The sequence below is a fragment of the Canis lupus genome, chromosome 1 (genome assembly GCF_003254725.2).
Source record: "Canis lupus dingo isolate Sandy chromosome 1, ASM325472v2, whole genome shotgun sequence".
NCBI lineage: Eukaryota > Metazoa > Chordata > Mammalia > Carnivora > Canidae > Canis > Canis lupus.
The window spans coordinates 113,190,081-113,211,546 of record NC_064243.1 but is presented as its reverse complement, the minus strand read 5'-3'; the positions used below and the strand labels follow the sequence as shown (position 1 = coordinate 113,211,546).

At 50.3% G+C, this 21,466-nt stretch overlaps 1 protein-coding gene and 1 long non-coding RNA gene across 7 annotated transcripts in view; one reads left to right on the top strand and one right to left on the bottom strand.

The window, feature by feature from the left end:
* LOC112645452 (uncharacterized) overlaps positions 1-9,116 on the top strand; it is a 24,647-nt gene extending 15,531 nt beyond the window's left edge. For 2 of the 3 annotated variants that reach the window (XR_007402726.1, XR_007402727.1), the window contains exons 4-5: positions 57-245; positions 4,434-9,116. This is a non-coding gene — a long non-coding RNA (uncharacterized LOC112645452). Of the gene's footprint in view, positions 1-56; positions 246-1,412; positions 3,081-4,433 lie in introns of those variants that run through there. The other variant, XR_007402728.1, reaches the window with a different exon arrangement.
* Positions 1-21,466, bottom strand: part of NUMBL (NUMB like endocytic adaptor protein) — a 26,187-nt gene extending 4,721 nt beyond the window's left edge. The window contains exons 1-9 of one of the 4 annotated variants that reach the window (XM_025424949.3): positions 21,259-21,466; positions 17,669-17,753; positions 15,853-15,992; positions 14,563-14,637; positions 14,403-14,477; positions 13,307-13,447; positions 4,766-4,955; positions 4,094-4,171; positions 162-467 (exon numbers count right to left, since the gene is read on the bottom strand). In XM_025424949.3, the coding sequence (XP_025280734.3) occupies positions 162-467; positions 4,094-4,171; positions 4,766-4,955; positions 13,307-13,447; positions 14,403-14,477; positions 14,563-14,637; positions 15,853-15,992; positions 17,669-17,753; positions 21,259-21,282 (1,114 nt within the window). In that variant the 5' untranslated portion in view covers positions 21,283-21,466. Of the gene's footprint in view, positions 1-161; positions 468-4,093; positions 4,172-4,765; positions 4,956-13,306; positions 13,448-14,402; positions 14,478-14,562; positions 14,638-15,852; positions 15,993-17,668; positions 17,754-20,404; positions 20,424-21,258 lie in introns of those variants that run through there. The other 3 variants (XM_049095047.1, XM_025424951.3, XM_025424950.3) reach the window with 3 other exon arrangements.

Genomic DNA, 21,466 nt, shown 5'->3' with positions numbered 1-21,466 from the left:
TGCTGCCGGCAGACACTGCTAATCGACCACGATGTATTCCACCTCTCCTTTCCCAGGGCACAGGGTGCTAATCAATCAAGGTGTGTACCACCTCTTCTCTATCTGGTGACAGTGGTATGGTATTGATCCTGACGTTCCTTCCCACTGAGCCCACAACTCACCTGTGCCCTTCACCTGGAAGTCAGTGCGGCGCTGCAGCGTGGATGGCAGCTCGTTCAGCCGGAGACTCAGCTGCCGTTTGAAAGGTGAGTTCTTCTGGCTGAGTGCAGGGAACCCACGGAAGGAGCCCTGGCGAACCAGCTGTTCCAGGGGGGCATGGCGTCGGGGGATGGCGGCTGCACTGGTGCCTGCGGCCACCGGGGTGCCTGCCTCACCCTTCTCACCAGGGGATGTGGTGGCCGGTGTCGGGGACACGTGCCCAGGCTGCGCAGGGCCGGGAGCTGCAGTTGGGGCAGCTGCTGCCTCTGCTGGAGACATAGGGGAGACAGGTGGTTAGAAACCCCACCTAGGCATGTGCTCCCCCTCCCCCAGACCCCTTGATCACCTCTCAGTGCTGCCTTCCTCACCCAGTGTGTCCTATCCTCACAACAGGCTAGTCAGAGCCCTGAAATGTCTCCCATCCCCCCACGCCAGTAGCGCCTGCCCCAGGAGGCCCTCGGAGATTCCTCCCCCTGCCTGACCTGTGTCTCCCTAGCTTTCTGTCCCCAGTCTGGCTTTCTTCGCTGCTTCTGCTGTTTTCCCTTCTGAGACTTTCTGTCTCCCTTTCTGATTAATTTGATGCACATGTGTTTGGTGCATCATGCATGTATCAGGCATCGTTCCAAGTGCCTTGCAAGTATTAAGTCATTCGATCCTCACAACTACCCAGTGAGGCTGAAATGACCATTAGCCCCATTTTGCAGATGTGGAAACCGAACCCCAGCAATGGTAAGTGACTCTGCGGAAGCCAGGCTGCTAGGAAGGGGCACGCTGACCCCAGTCGATGTCCCCAACGAATACCCTCACCTGCCTCTCCCTCTGGCCTGCTCTCTCCACATCATGCTGCCTTCCTGTCATTCCATCTGCTCTTCTATTTCCCACCATTCTTCCCAGCTCAGGTGCTTCGCTCCTTCCTCCAGTTGCTACTTATCGCTCTAGACCCAGCCTGGCACACTTCTTCCTCTGGGGGATTTTTCAGATTGTTCCAGCTGCTCCACTCCAGGACTGCCCTCTGCCCTCTGGTGGGACCTGGTCTCCCCACCCAGCACAATATGTGGGCTCTCCAAAGGCAGGGTCCCCCCAGCCCTGCCAAAACACAAATACACACCCATCCTCCAGTCGGCACTTTACCATAGCTGCTGCTCAAATATGAGGTAAAAACGGACTCGGAGAGGATAGGGAGGCCCCTGAGCACTGCTTCTCACGTTTTCCAGGTGGACACAGTGAGGCTCTCAGCCAGGCCTGGCTGGGGGCAGCTCGAACAGCCCGGGACAGGTTAGAACCAAGAAACCACCTGTCCCCACCTCATCGTGTGACCTCAGGAAGCCCTTTCCCCTCTCTGGGCTCAGTCTCTCGACTCAGCCTGGGGTAAATGCCCCTGTGCCGCCTCCTCAGGCCTCCTGACAGGATCAGTTGAGGCAGTGAATGTTCAATGCTTTGGAATCCGACAAAAGCTCTGTGGACAACTTTGTGGAAAGTGCACTGCTCTGTCACTCCTAAATTGGAAGGAGTGCTTTGTCAAAGGGCAAGCGTGGTACCTTAGACTGTCAATCAGTGCATCTATAGCAAAATGCTGGGTGGTGTGTTCAGCAAATCATACCACATGCTGTAAACTCTCACTTTCCTGTGCAAGCTGTAAAGTGCCTCCTATATCACAAAGTACCTAGAAATTACCACATTCCTTTGGAAAGAGCAAAATCCTTTGCAAACTCTAAAGCAAATGACATCTTTGTAAATTCCAACAGTCTCTATAAACGGTAAAGGAATATCTGTACACTGTGAAGAACTAACTGTGGACCCAACGTGTTCTTTCGTAAACAAGAAAACATCATATACTTGCTCAGGCCCTCTGTTAACTTCATTTCATAATCTGCTTTGTGGATGGGAAAATCCTTTACAAATTCAAATAGATGATGTTAAGAGAAATACTTTGCAAACTGTGAAGAACTTGTGAGTTGGTCAAGAGGGATGTAAATGGTCATGTAATTCACAAAAAGAAATGTACTCTGTATGCTCTAATATTCTAGTAAGTGATAAAAATTTCTGTGTTCCTAAATTTTAGTTAGAAATATTTTTTACTTTTTACTTTTCTTCATTAAAAATGTTATAAACTTACAGATAAGAGGTAGTAATGGAACACTGAGTGCACATGTTCTCTTAACCTATGCTCCCCAAGGTTAACTTATTTGATCTCTCTTCCCTTCCATAATTTTTTTTTGTACCATTTAGGTGTAAATTGCACGGCAACATACTCGAAACCCTAAAACCTCCAGCATACACCTCTGAAGAACAAGGCCAGCCTCCTTCAGAACCACAGCACAATTAAATTTAATGTGTGTATAAGACGATTAGCTAATCTACAGTCCGTGTTCCAGTTTCCCCAACTGTCCTGATCATGTCCCTTAGAGATGTTCTTTATACATGGAGATAATCTAAGATCCAGTTCAGGATCATACCTTGCATTTATTACTACTTGCCAAATCTCTTTAGTCTCCTTTAATCTGGGTCAGTTCCCCACGGTAAATTCCTTGTAAATTCTAAGCAGTGTTTTCCAAAAATTTAAAACTAGAATCCACAATATAAATAATTAATTAAAAAAACAAACAAACTGTGACTCGGAACACAGTACACTTGTATCTTAAAAAACACACTGTTTTTTAAATGTGTTTATACAGCTGTGTCAATATATGGCGCAATCACCTGACTCTTGATTTTGGCTCAGATCATAATCTCAGGGTTGTGAGATCGAGCCCCATGTTGGGCTCCAAGCTGGGCATGGAGCCTGCTTTGGATTCAATTGCTGAGCCACCCAGGTGTCCCTCTCTCTCTCTTAAATAAATAAAATATTAAAAAAGAAGAAGAAGAAGAAGAAGAAGAAGAAGAAGAAGAGAAGAAGAAGAAGAAGAAGAAGAAAAGAAGGAGAAGAAAAGAAGAAGAAGAAGGAAGAAGGAGAAGAAGAAGAAAAGAAGAAGAAGAAGGAGAAGGAGAAGAAGAAGAAGAAGGAGAAGAAAAGAAGAAGAAGAAGGAGAAGAAAAGAAGAAAAGAAGGAAGAAGAAGAAGAAAGAAGAAGAAGAAGAAGAAGAAGAAAGAAGAAGAAGAAGAAAAGAAGAAGAAGAAGAAGAAGAAGAAAGAAGAAGAAGAAGAAAAGAAGGGGATCCCTGGGTGGCGCAGCGGTTTGGCGCCTGCCTTTGGCCCAGGGCACGATCCTGGAGACCCCGGATCGAATCCCACGTCGGGCTCCCGGTGCATGGAGCCTGCTTCTCCCTCTGCCTCTCTCTCTCTCTCTGTATGACTATCATCAATAAATTAAAAAAATTAAAAAAAAAAGAAAAGAAGAAGAAGAAAAGAAGAAGAAGAGGAAGAGGAAGAAGAGGAGAGCAGCCCGGGTGGCTCAGCGATTTAGCACCGCCTTCGGCTCAGGACGTGATCCTGGAGACCTGGGATCAAGTCCCATGTCGGGTTCCTTGCATGGAACCTGCTTCTCCCTGTGCCTGTATCTCTGCCTCTCTCTCTCTCTCTCTCATGAATAAATAAATAAAAATATTTTTTAAAAAAACATGAAAGAGGGATCCCTGGGTGGCGCAGCGGTTTGGCGCCTGCCTTTGGCCCAGGGCGCGATCCTGGAGACCCGGGATCGAATCCCACGTCGGGCTCCCGGTGCATGGAGCCTGCTTCTCCCTCTGCCTGTGTCTCTGCCTCTCTCTCTCTGTGTGATTATCATAAAAAAAAATTAAAAAATATTAAAAAAAAACATGAAAGAGCAAATGTGCATAAGCTGGGGGAGGGGCAGAGGGAGAGGGAGAAGAAGACTCCCGGCTGAGCTGGGAGCCCACCCAACACGGGGCTCGATCCCAGGACCCTGGGATCAGGACCTGAGCCATAGTTGGATGCTTACCTGACCGAGCCACCCAGGCTCCCCCTGCTTGAGATTCTGCTTCTTCATCTGCCCCCCTCACGCTCGCGCTCTCTCTCTCTCAAAAATAATAATAAAATAAACACACTGTTTTAGAACTTACATAGCACTTGCCACTTACCTAGAATGTTACTTAGAATTTTTCTTGATGGCAACCCAGAGTAAGAAATCCGTCTTACATAGTAACCTGTCCCCCACTGCCCACTGACATATGCACACGCACATACATACGCTGAAATAAAAGTACCAGTAAACTACACTTACCTTTACTACATTCAGCTAATCTGATATTTTCTATTCCTTCCTATTCCATTCTTTTCAGCACCAGCCACAATCCACCAAGCTGCCTTCACAAGCCCTTAACTGGCCTGGATGCACAATCCGAAATGCCTCCCAGCCTCCCAGCCTCCCTGAGTTAGCAGATAATGAAGCTCTGGTGAGCTCTGCTGTGATCTGCGGCCTGCAGAATATTCCCCAAAGAACTCCTCACACCGAAGTGAGCTTTATAAACTATAATCCAACCTCGTGCCTGGTGCTCTGCTTTGTAAGCTGCCCAGTCCCCGTGTCTCTGCACCTCTCTTCCTAGACAGGATCTCCAGTCCCGCCGGGGGCCGCTCGCTCTGTGCCCAGCCCTGCCCTCTGGGTCGCACCCACCTTTCTTTTTCTCGGGCGCCTCTCGCTCAGTGGGCCGCCCACCCCCCGACAGACGGAAGGAGCCCTCACGGGCGAAGCTGGTGCGGCTGGCATCGAAGGCGGCTGTGACCCCACATTCCTTCTCCCGGCGCTGTTTCCGCTCCAGGCAGGCCGCGAAGGCACAGCCCACAGCGTGGCTCAGCCTCTCGCCCTGTGGGAAGAAGAGGTCAGGCTGGGTTTGGAGAGGCTGTGTCATGCAGGCCGGACGCCAGAAGCCCTGGGTGCCAGCAGCTCAATGTTGGGTGATCCTAGACAAGTCCCCCACCCCCACGGCTGGGCCTCAGTGTGCATCAGGAAGCAAACAAATGACAGCTTGGAGTGAAAAAAGCCAGAAACAAGAGGGCAGTGCTGTATGGCTCCATTTGTATGAAGTTCTAGAAGCAGCAAAACAAATCTATGGTGAAGAAAGTCGGAGGAGTGGCTGTTTCTTAGTGGGTGGGGGTGGGGACTAACGAGGAAGGGGCAGGGGGCTGGCTGGGGTGCAGGTAATGTTCTAGGTCTTGATGGGGGCTGGGGTTACACGGAGATATGCAGTTGTTAACATACGTGGGTCTGCGCATGGCACTTATTTTAACTTGAAAGAAAATGAGCTGAAGCGGATTAATTCTACTTCATGGTATGCACACTGAAATGTCTGGGGGAAACATCTGATATCTGCAACTCAGAAATGCATCAAAAGTGAGATGGACAGATAACTGACAGAGTAAGTGCAGACAAACCTAATGGCAGGAGCAGGGCGGTGGGCATGCAGGTGACTGGTTACTGTACAAGTCGGCTTTGCTGCGTGCTTGAAAACATTTGTTATAAAATGCTGGGGATGAAAACAGCGGCACCTGTTTCTTCTTGAGTGCCTACTTCAGAGGATCCAAGGTCACACTGATGCTGGCCACTACTCCCCAGCTGTGTGTTCTCCAGAAATCCACTTTGCCTCTTGGTGCCTAAGCCTTCTTGTAAAATGTGGGCCCTAACAACTTCACTTAACAGGGTTGTTGCAAGAATTAGGTAAATTTGGAGCACCTGGGTGGCTCAGTCAGTTAAGCAGCTGGCTTTGGCTCAGGTCACCATCCCAGGATCCTGGGATCGAGCCCCAAATCTGGCTTCTGTTTCCTACCAAGATGCTCAGCCACCTTTTAAAGAGAAACTTGGAGACAAAAGTCCTCAACAAAATACAAGCTGAACTCACCAGCACAGGAAAAGGGTTATGCACCATAATCAAGTGAGATTTATCCCAGGAATGCAAGGTTGGCTCAACATATGAGAATCAATCAGTTGTTATATGCCACATTAACAGAAAGATGGAAAAAAAGCCACACGATCATCTTCACGAATGCCAAAAAAGTACTTGACAAAATCCAGCTCCCTTTCATGATAAAAGAAAGTTTAGCAAATATGGAATAGAAGGGAACTTCCTCAATGTGATAAAGAAGTTGATAAAAAAAAAACTCATGGCTAACATCATACTCTATGGTGAAGGAGTGGAAGCCTTTCCCTAAGAAAAGGAACAAGATAAGGATGCTCATTTTCATCACTTCTATTCTGTACCGGAAGTTCTCGCTAGAGTAATTAAAACAAGAAAACTAAATAAAGGCATACAAATTGGAAAGGGAGAAGTAATAACATCTCTATTTGCAAATAACATAATCATAGTCTTATAGATAGAAAATCGTAAAGAATCCAGAAAGGAGGGGCACCTGCATGGCTCAGTCAGTTAAGCATCTGCTTTAGGCTCAGGTCATGATCCCAGGGTCCTGGGATTGAGCCCCATGTCAGCAGGGAGCCTGCTTGTCCCTCTCCGTCTGCTGCTCTCCCTGCTTGTGCTTGCTTGCTTGCTCTCTCTGTGTCAAATAAATAAAATATTTTTAAAAAAAGAATCCTCAAAGGAACTACTAGTGGTAATAAATGAAATTGACAAAGTTGCAAGATCTAAGATCAACAGAAAAATCAGTTATACCTATCTACACTGACAACAGACAATCCAGAAATGAAGTTACAACAATTTCATTTACAATAGCATCTAAAATAGTAAAATGGGGGCGCCTGGGTAGCTCAGTTGGTTAAGCATATGATTCTTGATTTTGGCTCAGATCATGATCTCAAGGTCGTGAGATCGAGCCCGGTGTCAGACTCTGTGCCGAGTGTGGAGCCTGCTTAAAATTCTCTCCCTCCCCTTCCCTCTGCCCCTCCCACTCCCCCACTCCCTGCCGTGTGCACCCTCTCTCTTTCTCTCTCTGTCTCAAAAAAATAAATAAAATGAAATGAAGTAACAAAATGGCTAGGAATAAATTTAACCAAGGAAGTGAAAGACACCTATGCCAAAAGCTACCAAACACTGCTGAAAAAAATTAAATCTTTTTTTTTTTTTTTTAAGATTTTATTTGGGGCACCTGGGTGGCTTAGTGGTTGAGTGTCTGCCTTTGGTTCAGGTCTTCCCGAGGTCCCAGGATTGAGTCCTGCATGGGGCTCCCCGCAGGGAGCCTTCTCTCTCTGCCTGTGTCTTTGCCTCTCTGTGTCTCTCATGAATAAATAAAATCTTAAAACAAAAACAAAAACAAAAAAAAGGGCAGCCCCGGTGGCGCAGCGATTTAGCGCTGCCTTCAGCTGGGGGCGTGATCCTGGGGACCCTGGATCAAGTCCCACGTCAGGCTCGCTGCATGGTGCCTGCTTCTCCCTCTGCCTGTGTCTCTGCCTCTCTCTCTCTGTGTCTCTCATGAATAAAAAAATAAAGCAGAGAGAGAAGCAGGCTCCATGCAGGGAGCCTGACGTGGGTCTCCATCCTGGGTCTCCAGGATCAGGCTCTGGGCTGAAGGCTGCGCTAAACCACTGAGCCAGCTGGGCTGCTCCTTTTTAAATCTTCTTTTCTTTTTTTAAGATTTTATTTATTTGTTGAAAGAAATTAAAGAAGACCTAAATAAATGGAAATACAGCTCATGGATTGGGAGATTTAATATTGTTAACAGCAATATTTCCAAAGTGGTCTACAGATTCAATGCAATCCCTATCAAAATCCCAACAGACTCTTGCAGAAATAGAAAAGTGACCCTAAAATTCACATGGAATTGCAAAGGACCCAGAACAGCCAGAGTAATTCAGAAAAAGAGCAAAATAAAAGAACTCACACTTTCTGACCTAAAATAGTACTCCAAAGCTACAGTAATCAAAATAATGTGAAACTGCCATAAGTATAACATAAATCAATAAAATAGAATTGAGAGCCATTGTGAGATGACCACACATCTATGGTCAATTGATTTCCATTTCAGTAAGGGTGCCAAAACTATTCAATGGAGAAAGAACAGTCCTATTAAAAAATGGTGCTGGGACAACTGGATATCCACATGGAAAAAATGAAGTTGGACCTGTACTTCATATCACTTACAAAAATTAACTCAGAATGGATAAAAGGCATTTTGAAATGTAAGAGCTAAAACTATAAAACTCTTAGAATAAAACATGGAGTAAATCTTCTCAACCTTAGATTTGACAATGGATTCCTAGATATGACACCGAATGCACAAACAACAACAACAAACAAAAAAAATAGAGAAATTGAACTTCATCAAAATTAACTTCAAAAGATACTACCAAGAAAGTGAAAAGATAACCCATAAAATGGGGGGGGGGGGTTTGCAAATCATATAACTGATAAAAATCTAGTATCCAGCATATATAAAAAGTTCTTACAACTCAACAATAAATGGACAACCCAATTTTAAAAATGGGTAGGGCAGCCTGGGTGGCTCCGTGGTTTAGCACTGCCTTTGGCCCGGGGTGTGATCCTGGAGACCCAGGATCGAGTCCCGCATCAGGCTCCCTGCATGGGGCCTGCTTCTCACTCTGCCTGTGTCTCTGCCTCTTTCTGTCTGTGTGTCTCTCATGAATAAATAAATAAATAAATAATAAAATAAATAAATAAAATAAAAAATAAAAAATAAATTAAAAATGGGTAAAGGGGGATCCCTGGGTGGCGCAGCAGTTTGGCGCCTGCCTTTGGCCCAGGGCGCGATCCTGGAGACCCGGGATCGAATCCCACATCGGGCTCCCGGTGCATGGAGCCTGCTTCTCCCTCTGCCTATGTCTCTGCCTCTCTCTCTTTCTCTCTCTGTGACTATCATAAATAAATAAAAATTTTAAAAAATGGGTAAAGGATTTGAACAGACATTTCTTCAAAGAAGATATACAAATGGCCAATAAATACAGAAAAAGAGGCTCAACATCATGAGCCATCAGGGAAATACAAATCAAAACCACAGTGAAATACCACTTCACCCCTACTAGGGTGGCTATAATTCCAAAAAAAAAAAAAAAAAGAAAAAGAAAAGGGGGAAAGTAGTAAGTGTTGGCCAGGATGTGGAGAAATTGGAACCCTTGTACTTTGCTAGTGGGAATGTAAACTCCTGCAGCCGTGGTGGAGAACAGTTCAATTCCTCAAAAAAGCTTATAGATTTACTATATGATCTAGCAATCTAGCTTCTAGGTCTAGACCCTAAAGTATTAAAAATACGTATTCAAACAAATACTGGCACACCAATGTCGATAGCAGTGCTATTCACAATAACCAAAAGGTAGAGACAAACCCAAATGTCCATCAGTAAATGAAAAGATAAACAAAATGTAATACAGCCACACACTGGACTATTATTCAGCTCTGAGTACTGAGACATGCTATGACATGGGTGAACCTTGAAAAGATTTTGCTAACTGAAAAGCCAGTGGCAAAAGACCACATACCGTATGATTCATTTTGTATGAACTATCTAGAGGAGTTAACTCCACAGAGACAGATAACAGACTAGTGGTTGCCAGGCTTGGGGAGGAGGGTGTGGGGAACAGGGAGTGATGGCTTAATGGGTCTGAGGTCCCTTTGGGGTGTGATGAGAATTTTTTTTTAAGATTTTTATTTATTTATTCATGAAAGACACACAGAGAGAGGCAGAGACATAGGCAGAGGGAGAAGCAGGCTCCCTGCGGGGAGCCAGATGCAAGACTCGATCCCAGGGTCCCGGGCTCACGACCTGAGCCGAAGGCTGATGCTCAACAATTGAGCCACCCAGGTGCTCCTGGCGTGATGAGAATATTGGGAACTAGAGAGAGGTGATGAACAAGCAAGGCTGAGAGCATACTAAATGCCACTGAATTGTATGCTTTAATATGATGAATTTTGTGTGAATTGCACCTCAAAAAATAAAGTTACACTTGGGGAATCCTGGGAGTTCTACTGCTTAATGTTTAAAACCTGAGGCTCAGAAGTGGAAGGGAATTCAGAGAAGGTCACACTCTTGCCCCAGAGGGGATGGCCTTGCTCTTTTCTTGCTTTGATTCTCACCCCCAAGTACTTTTCAAATGATAGCAACTGGGATCCCTGGGTGGCGCAGCGGTTTGGCGCCTGCCTTTGGCCCAGGGCGCGATCCTGGAGACCCGGGATCGAATCCCACGTCGGGCTCCCGGTGCATGGAGCCTGCTTCTCCCTCTGCCTGTGTCTCTGCGCCTCTCTCTCTCTCTCTGTGACTATCATAAATAAATAAAAATTTAAAAAAAATTATTCAAATGATAGCAACTGGTCCTAGTGACTGAACATGTGTTAGGGGACTCTGTGTAGAACTTTCTCCAGGTTTCTGCGACACACCTGTGAGCAGCCACTGCTAACACCCCCGTTTCATGGGGGAGGAAACTGAGTCCCAGAGAGGAAAGTCACTTGTGCCTAATGTCCCACAGCTAGGTGGTGTGACACTGAATCCACGCTGACCATGTGGCAGCGTGTCTTCCAAAAATAACCGCAACAAATTTCTGGCAACCGCACACTCTTTCAGAATTTTGTCACTCCCCTGTCAGAGGTGGAGTCTGTGTTCTCTCCCCTTAGCCTGGGAAGACCTCTGTGACTGCCTAGACCAAGAGAATAACCACAGAAGCAATGCTGTGTGGTTTCCAAGACCAAGTGCACGCAGGTGACACAGCTTCCTACTGGTGCGAGCTCTGTCACTGTCTCTCTCCCAACTCACTTTGGAACCCTGGCACCACTATGTAGGCAGTCCAGCTCTCCTGAAGCCCCCCTTGCTGGAGAGACCTTGAAGAGAGGTCCCAAGATACATGAAGAGTGGGGATATCTGGCCGGTCTCCTGGGGTTACAGCTCCAGACACCATCAGATTGGAATAACGTAAGAGACCCTGGATCCAGCTCTACCCAGCTGAGCCTCGTCCAAATTCCTGACCTACAAAAGTCCTGAGAGATAATAAATGATTGTCATTTTGAGCCACTAAATGTTGGAGCAATTTGTTATGCAGCAACAGATAACTGATACAGTATAGCATGCTGTGCTCAGGAAATAAGCCGTTGCTAGGGGCTCTGGGTTTCTAACATCTCCATGCTAGCCCCTGGGGGGCACTAATCAGAACTGACTAATCAATCCTGACACCCTCACATTTGTTTTCCACCCCCGATTGAGGTCTGAGACTGTGTGTATGAGTGAGGAAGTAGGAGGTCCTGATCAGTTTTGGGAGTTCAGAGCTCTTGGGGTGGGGATTCCTGAAACAGGACGGAATCCTGTTAAAATCTGGGAAGGACACATGTCGTTTTACCTGCCCAGCATCCATTCCCCCTGCTTTTTTTTTTTTTTTTTTTTTTAAAGATTTTATTTATTTATTCATGATAGTCACAGAGAGAGAGAGAGGCAGAGACACAGGCAGAGGGAGAAGCAGGCTCCATGCACCGGGAGCCCGATGTGGGACCCGATCCCGGGTCTCCAGGATCTCGTCCTGGGCCAAAGGCAGGCGCCAAACCGCTGCGCCACCCAGGGATCCCCATTCCCCCTGCTTTTGATAACAGCACCCCAAATTCCCTTTGGGGAGCTCCTCTTCAATGTTGAATAAGTCAGTCTGTGTGCTCTACCCTCCCCAGACTAAGGGGAGGCCTGACCCCCCAGCCAGGCCAATCCCATGCCCTCTTGTCAGAATTTTAACCCGGGCCACTGGGAGGCTGGATTTATCTCTGCAGCAGTGAAGAGGGGACCTGTCCCCTCGTGTGGCATCTCCAGGCTGCTGAGCTCCCTGACCTTTCTGTTGCTTAATGCTCTGGTTGCCCTTTGATTCCTGAGATCCCTCCTGTATAACATTTTGGAGTTAAGTTAGCCAGACTGGTTTCTGTTCCCAGCCACCAAGAAACACTGGCTGAGGCAGGGAGCTGAGACTGTGCCTTCCTACCAAGTTGAATGAGGTCTGATGTCAGGGTCCAAAGGATAGGATAGAATAAAGATATTTTCCAACATTTTTTGCAACAAGCGATGTCCATGGACTACGTTCTGGCCAGTGGGATATTATTGTTACATGGCTCTTCATGCCTCCCTCTTGTATGTAGCTGGAATGAAGATGTGATGGCTGGAGCATGTGCACCCATTTTGGATGATGGAGTGAAGACCACACTCCAGTTTGGCAACAAGGTAAAGGAGCTGCAGCTCTCGATGAGCAGAGAGGAGCCACACTGATCCTGCACTGCCTGCCTCTGGATGTCTTTCACATGAAACAGGAACAGTCTTCTATCTCACTGAAATGACTGGCAGCTGTGGGCTTTCTGTCACAGCCTCAGAATCCTTTTTTTTAAAGATTTTATTTATTTATTCATGAGAACATGGAGAGAGAGGCAGAGACAGAGGCAGAGGGAGAAGCAGACTCCTGCAGGGGGCCCGACATGGGACTCGATCCTGGGACTCTGGGATCACGCCCTGAGCTGAAGGCAGATGCTCAACCACTGAGCCACGCAGTTATCCCACAGCCTCAGAATTCTAACTATGAGAATGTTTCTGAGAAGACAGGCCATTTATGGCTTTCATCAGATTCTCAGAGGGGACCTTGATGCCCCAAATGTAAAGAACCACAGACATAGTGAATCGAGGCTAAAAAAAGAATGGGTACCCTGGGGGTATCACTGAGAAGGGCCTGAGAGAGCCGGCTGGGGGCAGAAAAGTCTACAACTTGACCCAGGTGGGATTTTTATATAAGAATTTATAGAGCTGTGCCCAGACTACCTCTGCATATTACTATACGCATAATGACCCTCATAAAAAAGAAAAATAAGAGAAACATGTAGAACTATGTATGGAGGGCAGCTTGGGTAGCTCAGCAGTTCAGCGCCGCCTTCAGCCCAGGGCATGATCCTGGAGACCCAGGATCGAGTCCCACATCAGTCTCCCTGCATGGAGCCTGCCTCTCCCTCTGCCTGTGTCTCTGCCCCTCTCTGTCTCTCTCTGTGTCTCTCATGCATAAATAAATAAAATCTTAAAAAAAAAAAAGCTGTGTATGGAAAATGAGGAGGATGATAATTAATGTTTTCCTGAGCGCTTTTGATGTGCCAGCCATCGTTCCAAATACTTTGTATTAACCCACTCAAGCTTCCCCGTGACCCTAAGTAGGAGCTGTGAGGACACAGGGCACAGAGAGGAGAGGTGAGTGGCTGGCCCAACCCCGCAGGACAGAAGAGTCAGCCAGCTTCCTCCCGGCTTTGGTGATACTCACAGAGTCCTTGAGTGCCAGGAAACAGTGGCAGATCCAGCGACGGGTGGTCCCATCACGGCAGATGTAGGAGAAAGCCTTGTCGAGGTTGCGGTCAGGGGCACAAAAAGAGACCTTTTCGATGGTCTGGTCTACCAGCAGGTCCTGGGAGGTGGCCGGGGAAACCAGGAAAGGGACTTGACTTATCTTTCACGGATTCATCCAGGACTCCCTTAGTGTCTGCTCTCTGTCCTGTCCTGAATGGGGTGGGGACCCTGACTCACTGAAACAGCAGTGGGTCCTGCTCACATGGGGCTTCTGGGTTAGTGTGCGAATCAGGCCCATCAGCAGAGAGGCACAGGCACGGGGTCAGGCCCAGAAGTGGGGGAGGCACAGGGACCCGTGGGAGCCACAAGAGGTGCCTGACTCAACCTGGTGAGGAGATGGCTAGAGCTTCCTGGAAGAGGTATTAACTAGGCAAAAAGGCAGGGAACAGTCTTTCGGGGTGAGGGAACTGCCTGTGCAAAGTTGTCAATCCTGTTTAGTTGTTAACCTAACTCTTGTCCTGTGCTGCTGCCTCCTTGGGCAGTCTCTGGGCGGGGAAATCAATGGTGAGCAAATAGCTACTCAGATCCGGGCCGCATGATGCTCCCTGCTGGCCGGGCACCCCGACAATAAACACAGAACAGCAACATCTACTGATCTGAGCACTTAAGCTGCACCTGGCAGTGTTACATGGCGTGAATGTACCTTCTCATTTATGGGGAGAGTCCATGTTTATCCACATTTTACAGATGAGGCAACTGAGGCATGGAGGGGTTAAGTCTCATACTCTGGGTCACCCAGCAGATCTGTGGGTGAGCTGGGATCTGAGCTAAGGCAGCTGCTCCACAGCCTGTGCTCTCACCCACTATCTGTGCCAGCTCATAATAACTGCAGGACGCACTTCTGAATTGTGACTACGAGGTGTGCCAAGATGTTGCAGGAGCACACAATCTAGGAGGCCTGGGAGGGAGGGACATCCTGGAGGTGGGTGAGAAGGCGTCCTGACCCCCAATTCAAGCAAGGGGTTAGAGAGGGGCCCGCTGGTGCCACCTCCCACCCCCCACAGGCCTCCTACCTTGGTCTTGTCATCCACCACTCGGAGCCCATCAGCCGACACCCAAAGGACAGACTTCACGGACTTCCGGCCCATCTGGGATGGAGGAGGAGGACACAGGGCCTGGTCAGAAGGCTGCCTCTTCTGGTCTGAGCCCCTCCCAGCCTCACCCCTCACTCACCGCCTTCAGCTTCTTCACAGCATCTTCACACACATGCATCCCCCGGGACTCCTCCACCTCCACATGGCCCAGGTACTTGGCGGGGGAGGAGATGGGAGGACAGAAAATAAGCATGGTAATCAATACCTTCCCAGTGTCCCCGGAGCAGCTGCGATGGGTCACACAAGGTCCCTAGCCCATGATACATATTCATTCACTCTGCGCCTCAGCTCTGTGAGGTAGGGACTCTGATATACAGATGGGGACACTGAAGCAAGCGAGTAGTACTGATTCCCATCTTGCCTCTCTTCCTGGGCCTTAACTCATTACTTTCTTCCTTCTGGGCATCAGTGCATCTCTGGGCCTCAGGACTGGCCCATCAATGACTAGGGGGAACTGAGGGATGCTCACCCCAGCTCGCTCACCCCGTGGGTGTGATGGCTCATTTGCCAGCATTTTCCCCAGGGGCACCAAGTTCCAGTATCCATAGCTGCAGGCCAGTGACACACCCTTTACTGGCTGCCTTCCCTGCCTCAGCCCCACCAGCATTTCCCACACCTCCAGATGGACCCCTTCATGCTCTATGCATGCTTCTGGGGGAAGGAGAAAAAAAAAACACACAAAAAATGGAGGGGTTGTGACCATCCGCTGAGGTCACTCACTCAGCCAGGCAGGGGCAGTGTTGGGATTTGAACCTGAATCTTGCTGTCTCCCTCACGGAAGTGCAGCATGTGTTGTAAAGAGGCGTGGTGGTTTTAACCAGATGGGACTGAACAGTAGAGAGGTGTCCAAATGCTACAGACTTTTGTGACCCTCCAGTACCTTTTGGAAGTTGTGAGCTCCTGCAGAATAGGGTGACTCCAGGAGAAAGATAACCGGGTACAGGAGAATGTGTGTTGGGGTTTTTTTGTTGTTGTTTTGCTTTCTAAAGATTTTAATCTATTTATTCATGAGAGAGACACACAGAGAGAGGCAGAGGGTGAAGCAGGCTCCATGCAGGGAGCCCGACGCGGGACTCGATCCCGGGACTCCAGGCTCACGGCCTGGACTGAGGGCGGCGCTAAACCGCTGAGCCACCCGAGCAGCCCCTTGTGTTGGCTTTTGATCCCACCTTTGAAGGGCCCAGGGCGTGGGGTCCTGCTCCAGCAGGATCCACGGTTCTTTGGGAATGTGACGTCTCCTCCACACAGAACGTGGCCTCAGCCACCTGGCCCGGCACCAGGGACCCGCAAGCACACAGCGGAAGCCGGTGCCCCTCCCCAAGCCCCGCCCCAAGCCCCGCCCCCGCCCGCTCAAGCCCCGCCCACTCACCCTGACCGGGAAGCTGCACGTGCCCTTGCGCACCGCGTCCTCGTCCGCTTGCCACTGGTGGGGGCGCGACGCCTCGGGCACGTAGGCTGGTTTCCGCCGCCGCAGGCTCTGCCGTAACTTATTCATGGTGCCCGCCCCTTCTGGTAACACAGGACAGGGGCCAGATAACGTGGGATTTGGGTTACAGGGTTAGGAGAGGTCACTGGGCCAGAGCACATGGCAGTCGGGGGATACCTGGGAAAGGGGGCAAGGGCAGGCAGGGAAATGCCAGAGTCGGCGGTGGGGATCCAGAAGAAAAAGTTGGGGCAAAGGTGCCTGGAGGTCTGGGAGGGATCACAGTTTTTAGCGGCCTGGAGACTGGGAATGTGACAGTCAAGAGGTAGGAGGATCTAAACTAATGGGAAGTCAAGACATAGGACAGTGCACAGGGGTTAGAAGGCATAGGGGACACGGGTTTTTAGGGGTAAGAGGTCAGGGGATGAGACGGTCAGCACAAGAGTTGGGAGTTGCATGGGCTGATGTGGGGGGTACTCAGAAAGTCCAGGGATTGAGGTCCAGAACCCAAGCCAGAGGGTATAGGGGCTGAGGGCTCATCTCCGTGAGGTACGCCCCTCTGACAACCGCGTCCAGTCTAAGGCAGGAGCCCCTGGGGCAGTGTGCACCTGTGACCATCAGAGGAAGGAGGGGGAAGTGGGGTGGCCACAATGGAGATGGGAACAGTCTTCATTGACTAAGACAGTCTCCACTGATTGATAGGCCATACTGACAGTCCTGGGAGGAGCATGAGGGGACAACCAGGATAGAGCACCGCCAGCAGATAGGGACTCTGTGTGTGTGTGTGTGTGTGTGTGTGTGCGTGTGTACAATTGGTATATTCCTTTTTTTTTTTTTTTTAATTTTTTTTTTATTTATTTATGATAGTCACAGAGAGAGAGAGAGAGGCGCAGAGACACAGGCAGAGGGAGAAGCAGGCTCCATGCACCGGGAGCCCGACATGGGATTCGATCCCGGGTCTCCAGGATCGCGCCCTGGGCCAAAGGCAGGCGCCAAACCGCTGCGCCACCCAGGGATCCCCAATTGGTATATTCCTGAACAGTGTCTAGATCTGAGCATGCAACAGTTGTCTATGAGTGTGTGTATTTCTGAAGACTGTATGTACAGAAGGACACAAGTCTGAGAATGGTTGTCTGTAAAAGTGTGTGTCTGGGAATGCTGTCTGTGAGGGGGTCTGTATCCAAGAGTGTGGTTGTTGTCTATAAGTGAAGGTCCCTGACAGTTGCTGCTGAAGAGTATCCAAGTGTGAGAGTAGTTGTGGAATGTGTGTCAGGGAACATTGGCTATGAGGTTGTGTCTGAGGGTAAAGCTGTTGTCTTTGAGGCTGTGCATCTGTGTGAGGGTGTGGCTATTGTCTTTCATGGCTGTCACCTATGACAGTACGTGATGGTGCGTTACCCAAGAGCCCATGCCACTGTTGGAGGTGAGGCTGTGTGGCTGTGGCTTTTGTTTGAGAGGATGTGTCTATGTCAGAACATGTGGTTGTTGTCCAGAGTGTGAGTTCATGAGCGTTGTTCTGAGGGTTTGTATATGCAGCCAAGTGTCTGGGCAGATGTGTGAGAACATGAGATTGTGTCTGTGAGAGTGTGTTCACACGTATTATCTGTGACTGATGGTCACTGAGTGTGCAGGGAAGATGTTTGAGGGCATCCCCTCGTGAGTGTGATTAAGCCTGTGTGAGCACAGGGACAGTTCCTCTCGTCGTCCTGGGCAGACCCACGCACTCACTCAGCCCTTGCCTTGGCCCCAGCTGGTCACTCACCTGGCTCCGTCCTGGAGGTTTCGGGGGGCCCCGGGGCCCCACAGGGGGCTGGGGGCAGATGCTGCTCAGGCCTCCTGGGTCCGCCCTGCCCAAGGAAGGGAGGAGAAGGTGAGAAACTGGCTTGGGTTGGGGCTCAGTCCCCTACTTCACCCCCTCTTTGGCCAACAGCCAACACCCCCCTCCATCTCAGGCTCCCTGGGGAGAGCCCCGGTTGTCATAGCAACTGTTACTAGGGAGACCAGCCACCTGGTAGCAGGGGCCCAGGAATGAGTAGGTGTGTTTCCTGGCACATGTGTGGGGATGCCCTGGCCTCAGGAGGTCCTCAGTACCCAAGGGGATGGTGGGAGGAGGGAGTGGCCTTGACCTCTAGACACTTGTCCAGGCTCCACAGAAACATACAGTCACATGCATGCATGCACGTGGCTCATGTCTACAGTTGTCCCTGGCACCTGGTCACAGCTTTGCACGTGTGGTTATACACAGACACCACCACAGCTGCACACACCAGATCACACAGATACACATCCACAGTGGCAGCCACTATAACCACCTGGTCACATATCCATGTTCACAGACACAGGCATTTGTCCGCTTGAATACCAAGTCCCAGCCCCGTTAGGCACTGCCACAAACATCTGGTCACATCAGCTACTGGGTATTTGGTCACTTCTATTTTCTCCACATACCCAGAGCTGGGTCCAGGCACACCCGCCAGAGCGACACGCGTACAACCGCTCCCAATGATGTTTCCCCAGGCCCCTGCCCAAGGTACTCCTGTCGCAGCACCTAGAATCACACCTAGAATGTCACCTCCCCAAGTCAGAGGTCGCCCACCAGCACAGAGTCACACACAGACACAGTCACAGCCACACACACTTGTCACACACAGCTCCACTGGTGTATGTTGACATCTGGTCATGGGTGCATGCAGACGACACCGACACACATTTGGTTCCACGCTGCCACACCCGGTCACAGCCACATGTGCTTAATCATCTCCAGGCACAAGGCTGCACGTGGATACTCAGCCCCAACCATAGCAGCCACACCAACACACTGTTTTGGTCACATGCTGTCACAGTCACACACACCCAGTCATGGGGACACACATGTGGTCACAGTATCAGCCACACTTACATGGATAGTCTCCCCTAACCAATCACCAGGGATACAGATGGCCGTGGCCTATGAGTTATAGAGAAACAGGCACGCACACTGAAGACGTGCACAGAACCACCCAGAGACAACTGTCCCTAAGGATGGCCACACTCAGGTACAGCCAGACGGTTGCTGGCTCAGAGTCACAGCCATACACCATTTCAGAAATGGCTGTGTGTGTGAAGTCACACAGCATCAGTGTCCACATTACCCAGCCATACACCATGGCCATTATACAGTCACCCAATGTCCCATACCTGGCGGCACCACGTCACCCCACTGCAAACACATAGTCTTTTCTCATGCAAATGCACAGGTCACAGGGATAAGCATGTGGCCACGTACAATCACAGTCCCATGTGGACAGACACACAGTATCTCACAGAGAGACATCAGCACACAGTTTCTATGTCACAGAGAATTTCTAGCTGCGTTTACACAGAAGACACGGTTCCTGGTAGAGCCATATACGCAGTCAGGATAGTCACCCCGTCACCAAATCACACAGATGGAAACACATGCAGCCCATCGTGCACATAGGGACACACACACACACACACACACACACACACCAGGCAGCCACACGGCTATAGACACACACACTCTCATAGGCCATGACACAGACACAAGTACATATATTCACCCAGGGTCACAGACATGCAGGTCAAGCACAAATATAGAAGCCACAATCACACATACCCCCACCCCCACAACACAGTTACCTGGTGCCATCTCACATAAACACAACTAGAGCTTGAGTCACACGCGATGAAATAACCCTCTAAAATAATCAGTCAGGGGTTCAGACCCCTACTCTGATATTTAACCCAAACCACACACAGACACAACTATAAAACCGCACAGTCACTTAGTATCAAAACACAGAGCTAGATGGAGACATTTATACCTGGTCACGTACCTAGATGTGGTCGTGAACACACAACTACTGTCATACAAGTCACAGTGCCATCACACAACCAGGCACAATGTGACTCCATATGCAATGGCAGGCACTACCCAGAGTTGCAGGGACAGTTGTGTGTCATACAGACATGTGTGACCCACATATACAATCAGTTAGAGACGCAACCACAAACATTCACAAGTCATTAGGAGAGAGGCACATGGACATAGAGTCAGAGACACAACTCTACATACACAGTCCCAACTCCACCTATAGAGTGTCAGCCACACACTTGCCCAACCCCAAACCCAACACACACACTGTCACAATCCAGATATAGTTACCGAAGCACATGCCAGGGTCACAAAAGGTGTAATCACAGACACAACCACACAGTCACAACCATGCACACACACACTCAAATACAGACTAAAAAGTACAGGGTTCTGCACAAGGAGCAGCTGTCACACACACATATAGTCACACAAATGCTAGGGTCACATACAGACACAATCGCACGCATTATTAGACACAACCACAAGCACAAAACACACGCACAGGATTCCTCAGCTCCAGCACACATGAGCGCGCACACAGAGCCACAGTCACATAAACACCGGGTCACACTCCTAGCCACCTCCCCATCGCTTGCTTCCCCCCTTCCCCCCAGGTACCACACACAAAGCCGCCGACACCCGCAGACGCTGCAGACAGATAGGGCTTCGCTCCATCCCTGGGGAGCCACCCCCCACCCCCAGCCTGAATGGTGGAGCCTGGGGGGCCATACCCAGGAGGGGGAGGCGGCGCATTGTCTGTGGGGGGAGGGGGGCGCTCCCAGGCAGCTGGGCAGCCCCAGGGACACTTGACAAGCCTTTGGGGGTTGCCTGAAATTTCCCTATTTTATTCAGGCTGGGTGGGGGGGTGAAGTCCCAGGCACAGGGACCTTGCTTCGAGAAGGGGCTATCCCTGGGACACCGCCCAAGGACTGGGGGAGATGCTGTGGCCAGGACGTCTCTGAGGCCTGGGCACAGACTATGCCCGGAATCCCCCCACCCTGGCCTTGGCTTGGTGGGGAAGCTGTGCCCAGGGACCCCATCCTCAAGACCTTGTCTAGAGGGCTGTGCTCAGAGACCACCTCAGGCAGGGAGGGGTAGGGATTGCGTCTGCTCTGGAATGGCCTCCTGGAGGCCTTGGCTTGATGTGGGGGTTGTGTCCTGGACCCCTATCCCCAAAACCTTGCCCAGGGAGTTGTACCTAGAATCTGTCCCCCTGTCCTTGATTTTTTTGAGGGCCAGGTCTACATCCACGAGCCCTATCTCCAGGGCCTGGGCAAGAGGGGGCCTGTGCCCCGGACCCCCGTCTCTCAAGCTTTTGCTTGGTGGGGACCCGTTCTGGACCCCCACCCGGGCCCACCCTCCCCAGCCTTGGCACCCTAGCTCCATCCGGGCGCCGCGGCCGCCTCCCACCCTCCGCCACATCAGCAGCGGCGCCGCCCCCCACCCGAGTCCCCCTCTCCCGCCCTTCTCACGCTGGCCGCCGCGCTGCGGGACATCCAGGGCCCGGGCGCCCCCGCCTCCCGCGGCCCCGGCTGGGCCCGGATCCCCGAGCGCTGCTGCTGCGGCGGCGGCGGCGGCGGCGGCAGCTCGATCTGACGCGGGCCGGGCCGGGGGCCGGGGGATGGTGCGGGATGCACGCGCGCGAGCCTGCTCCGCTCCCCGGAGGATTCCGTTCCGGGG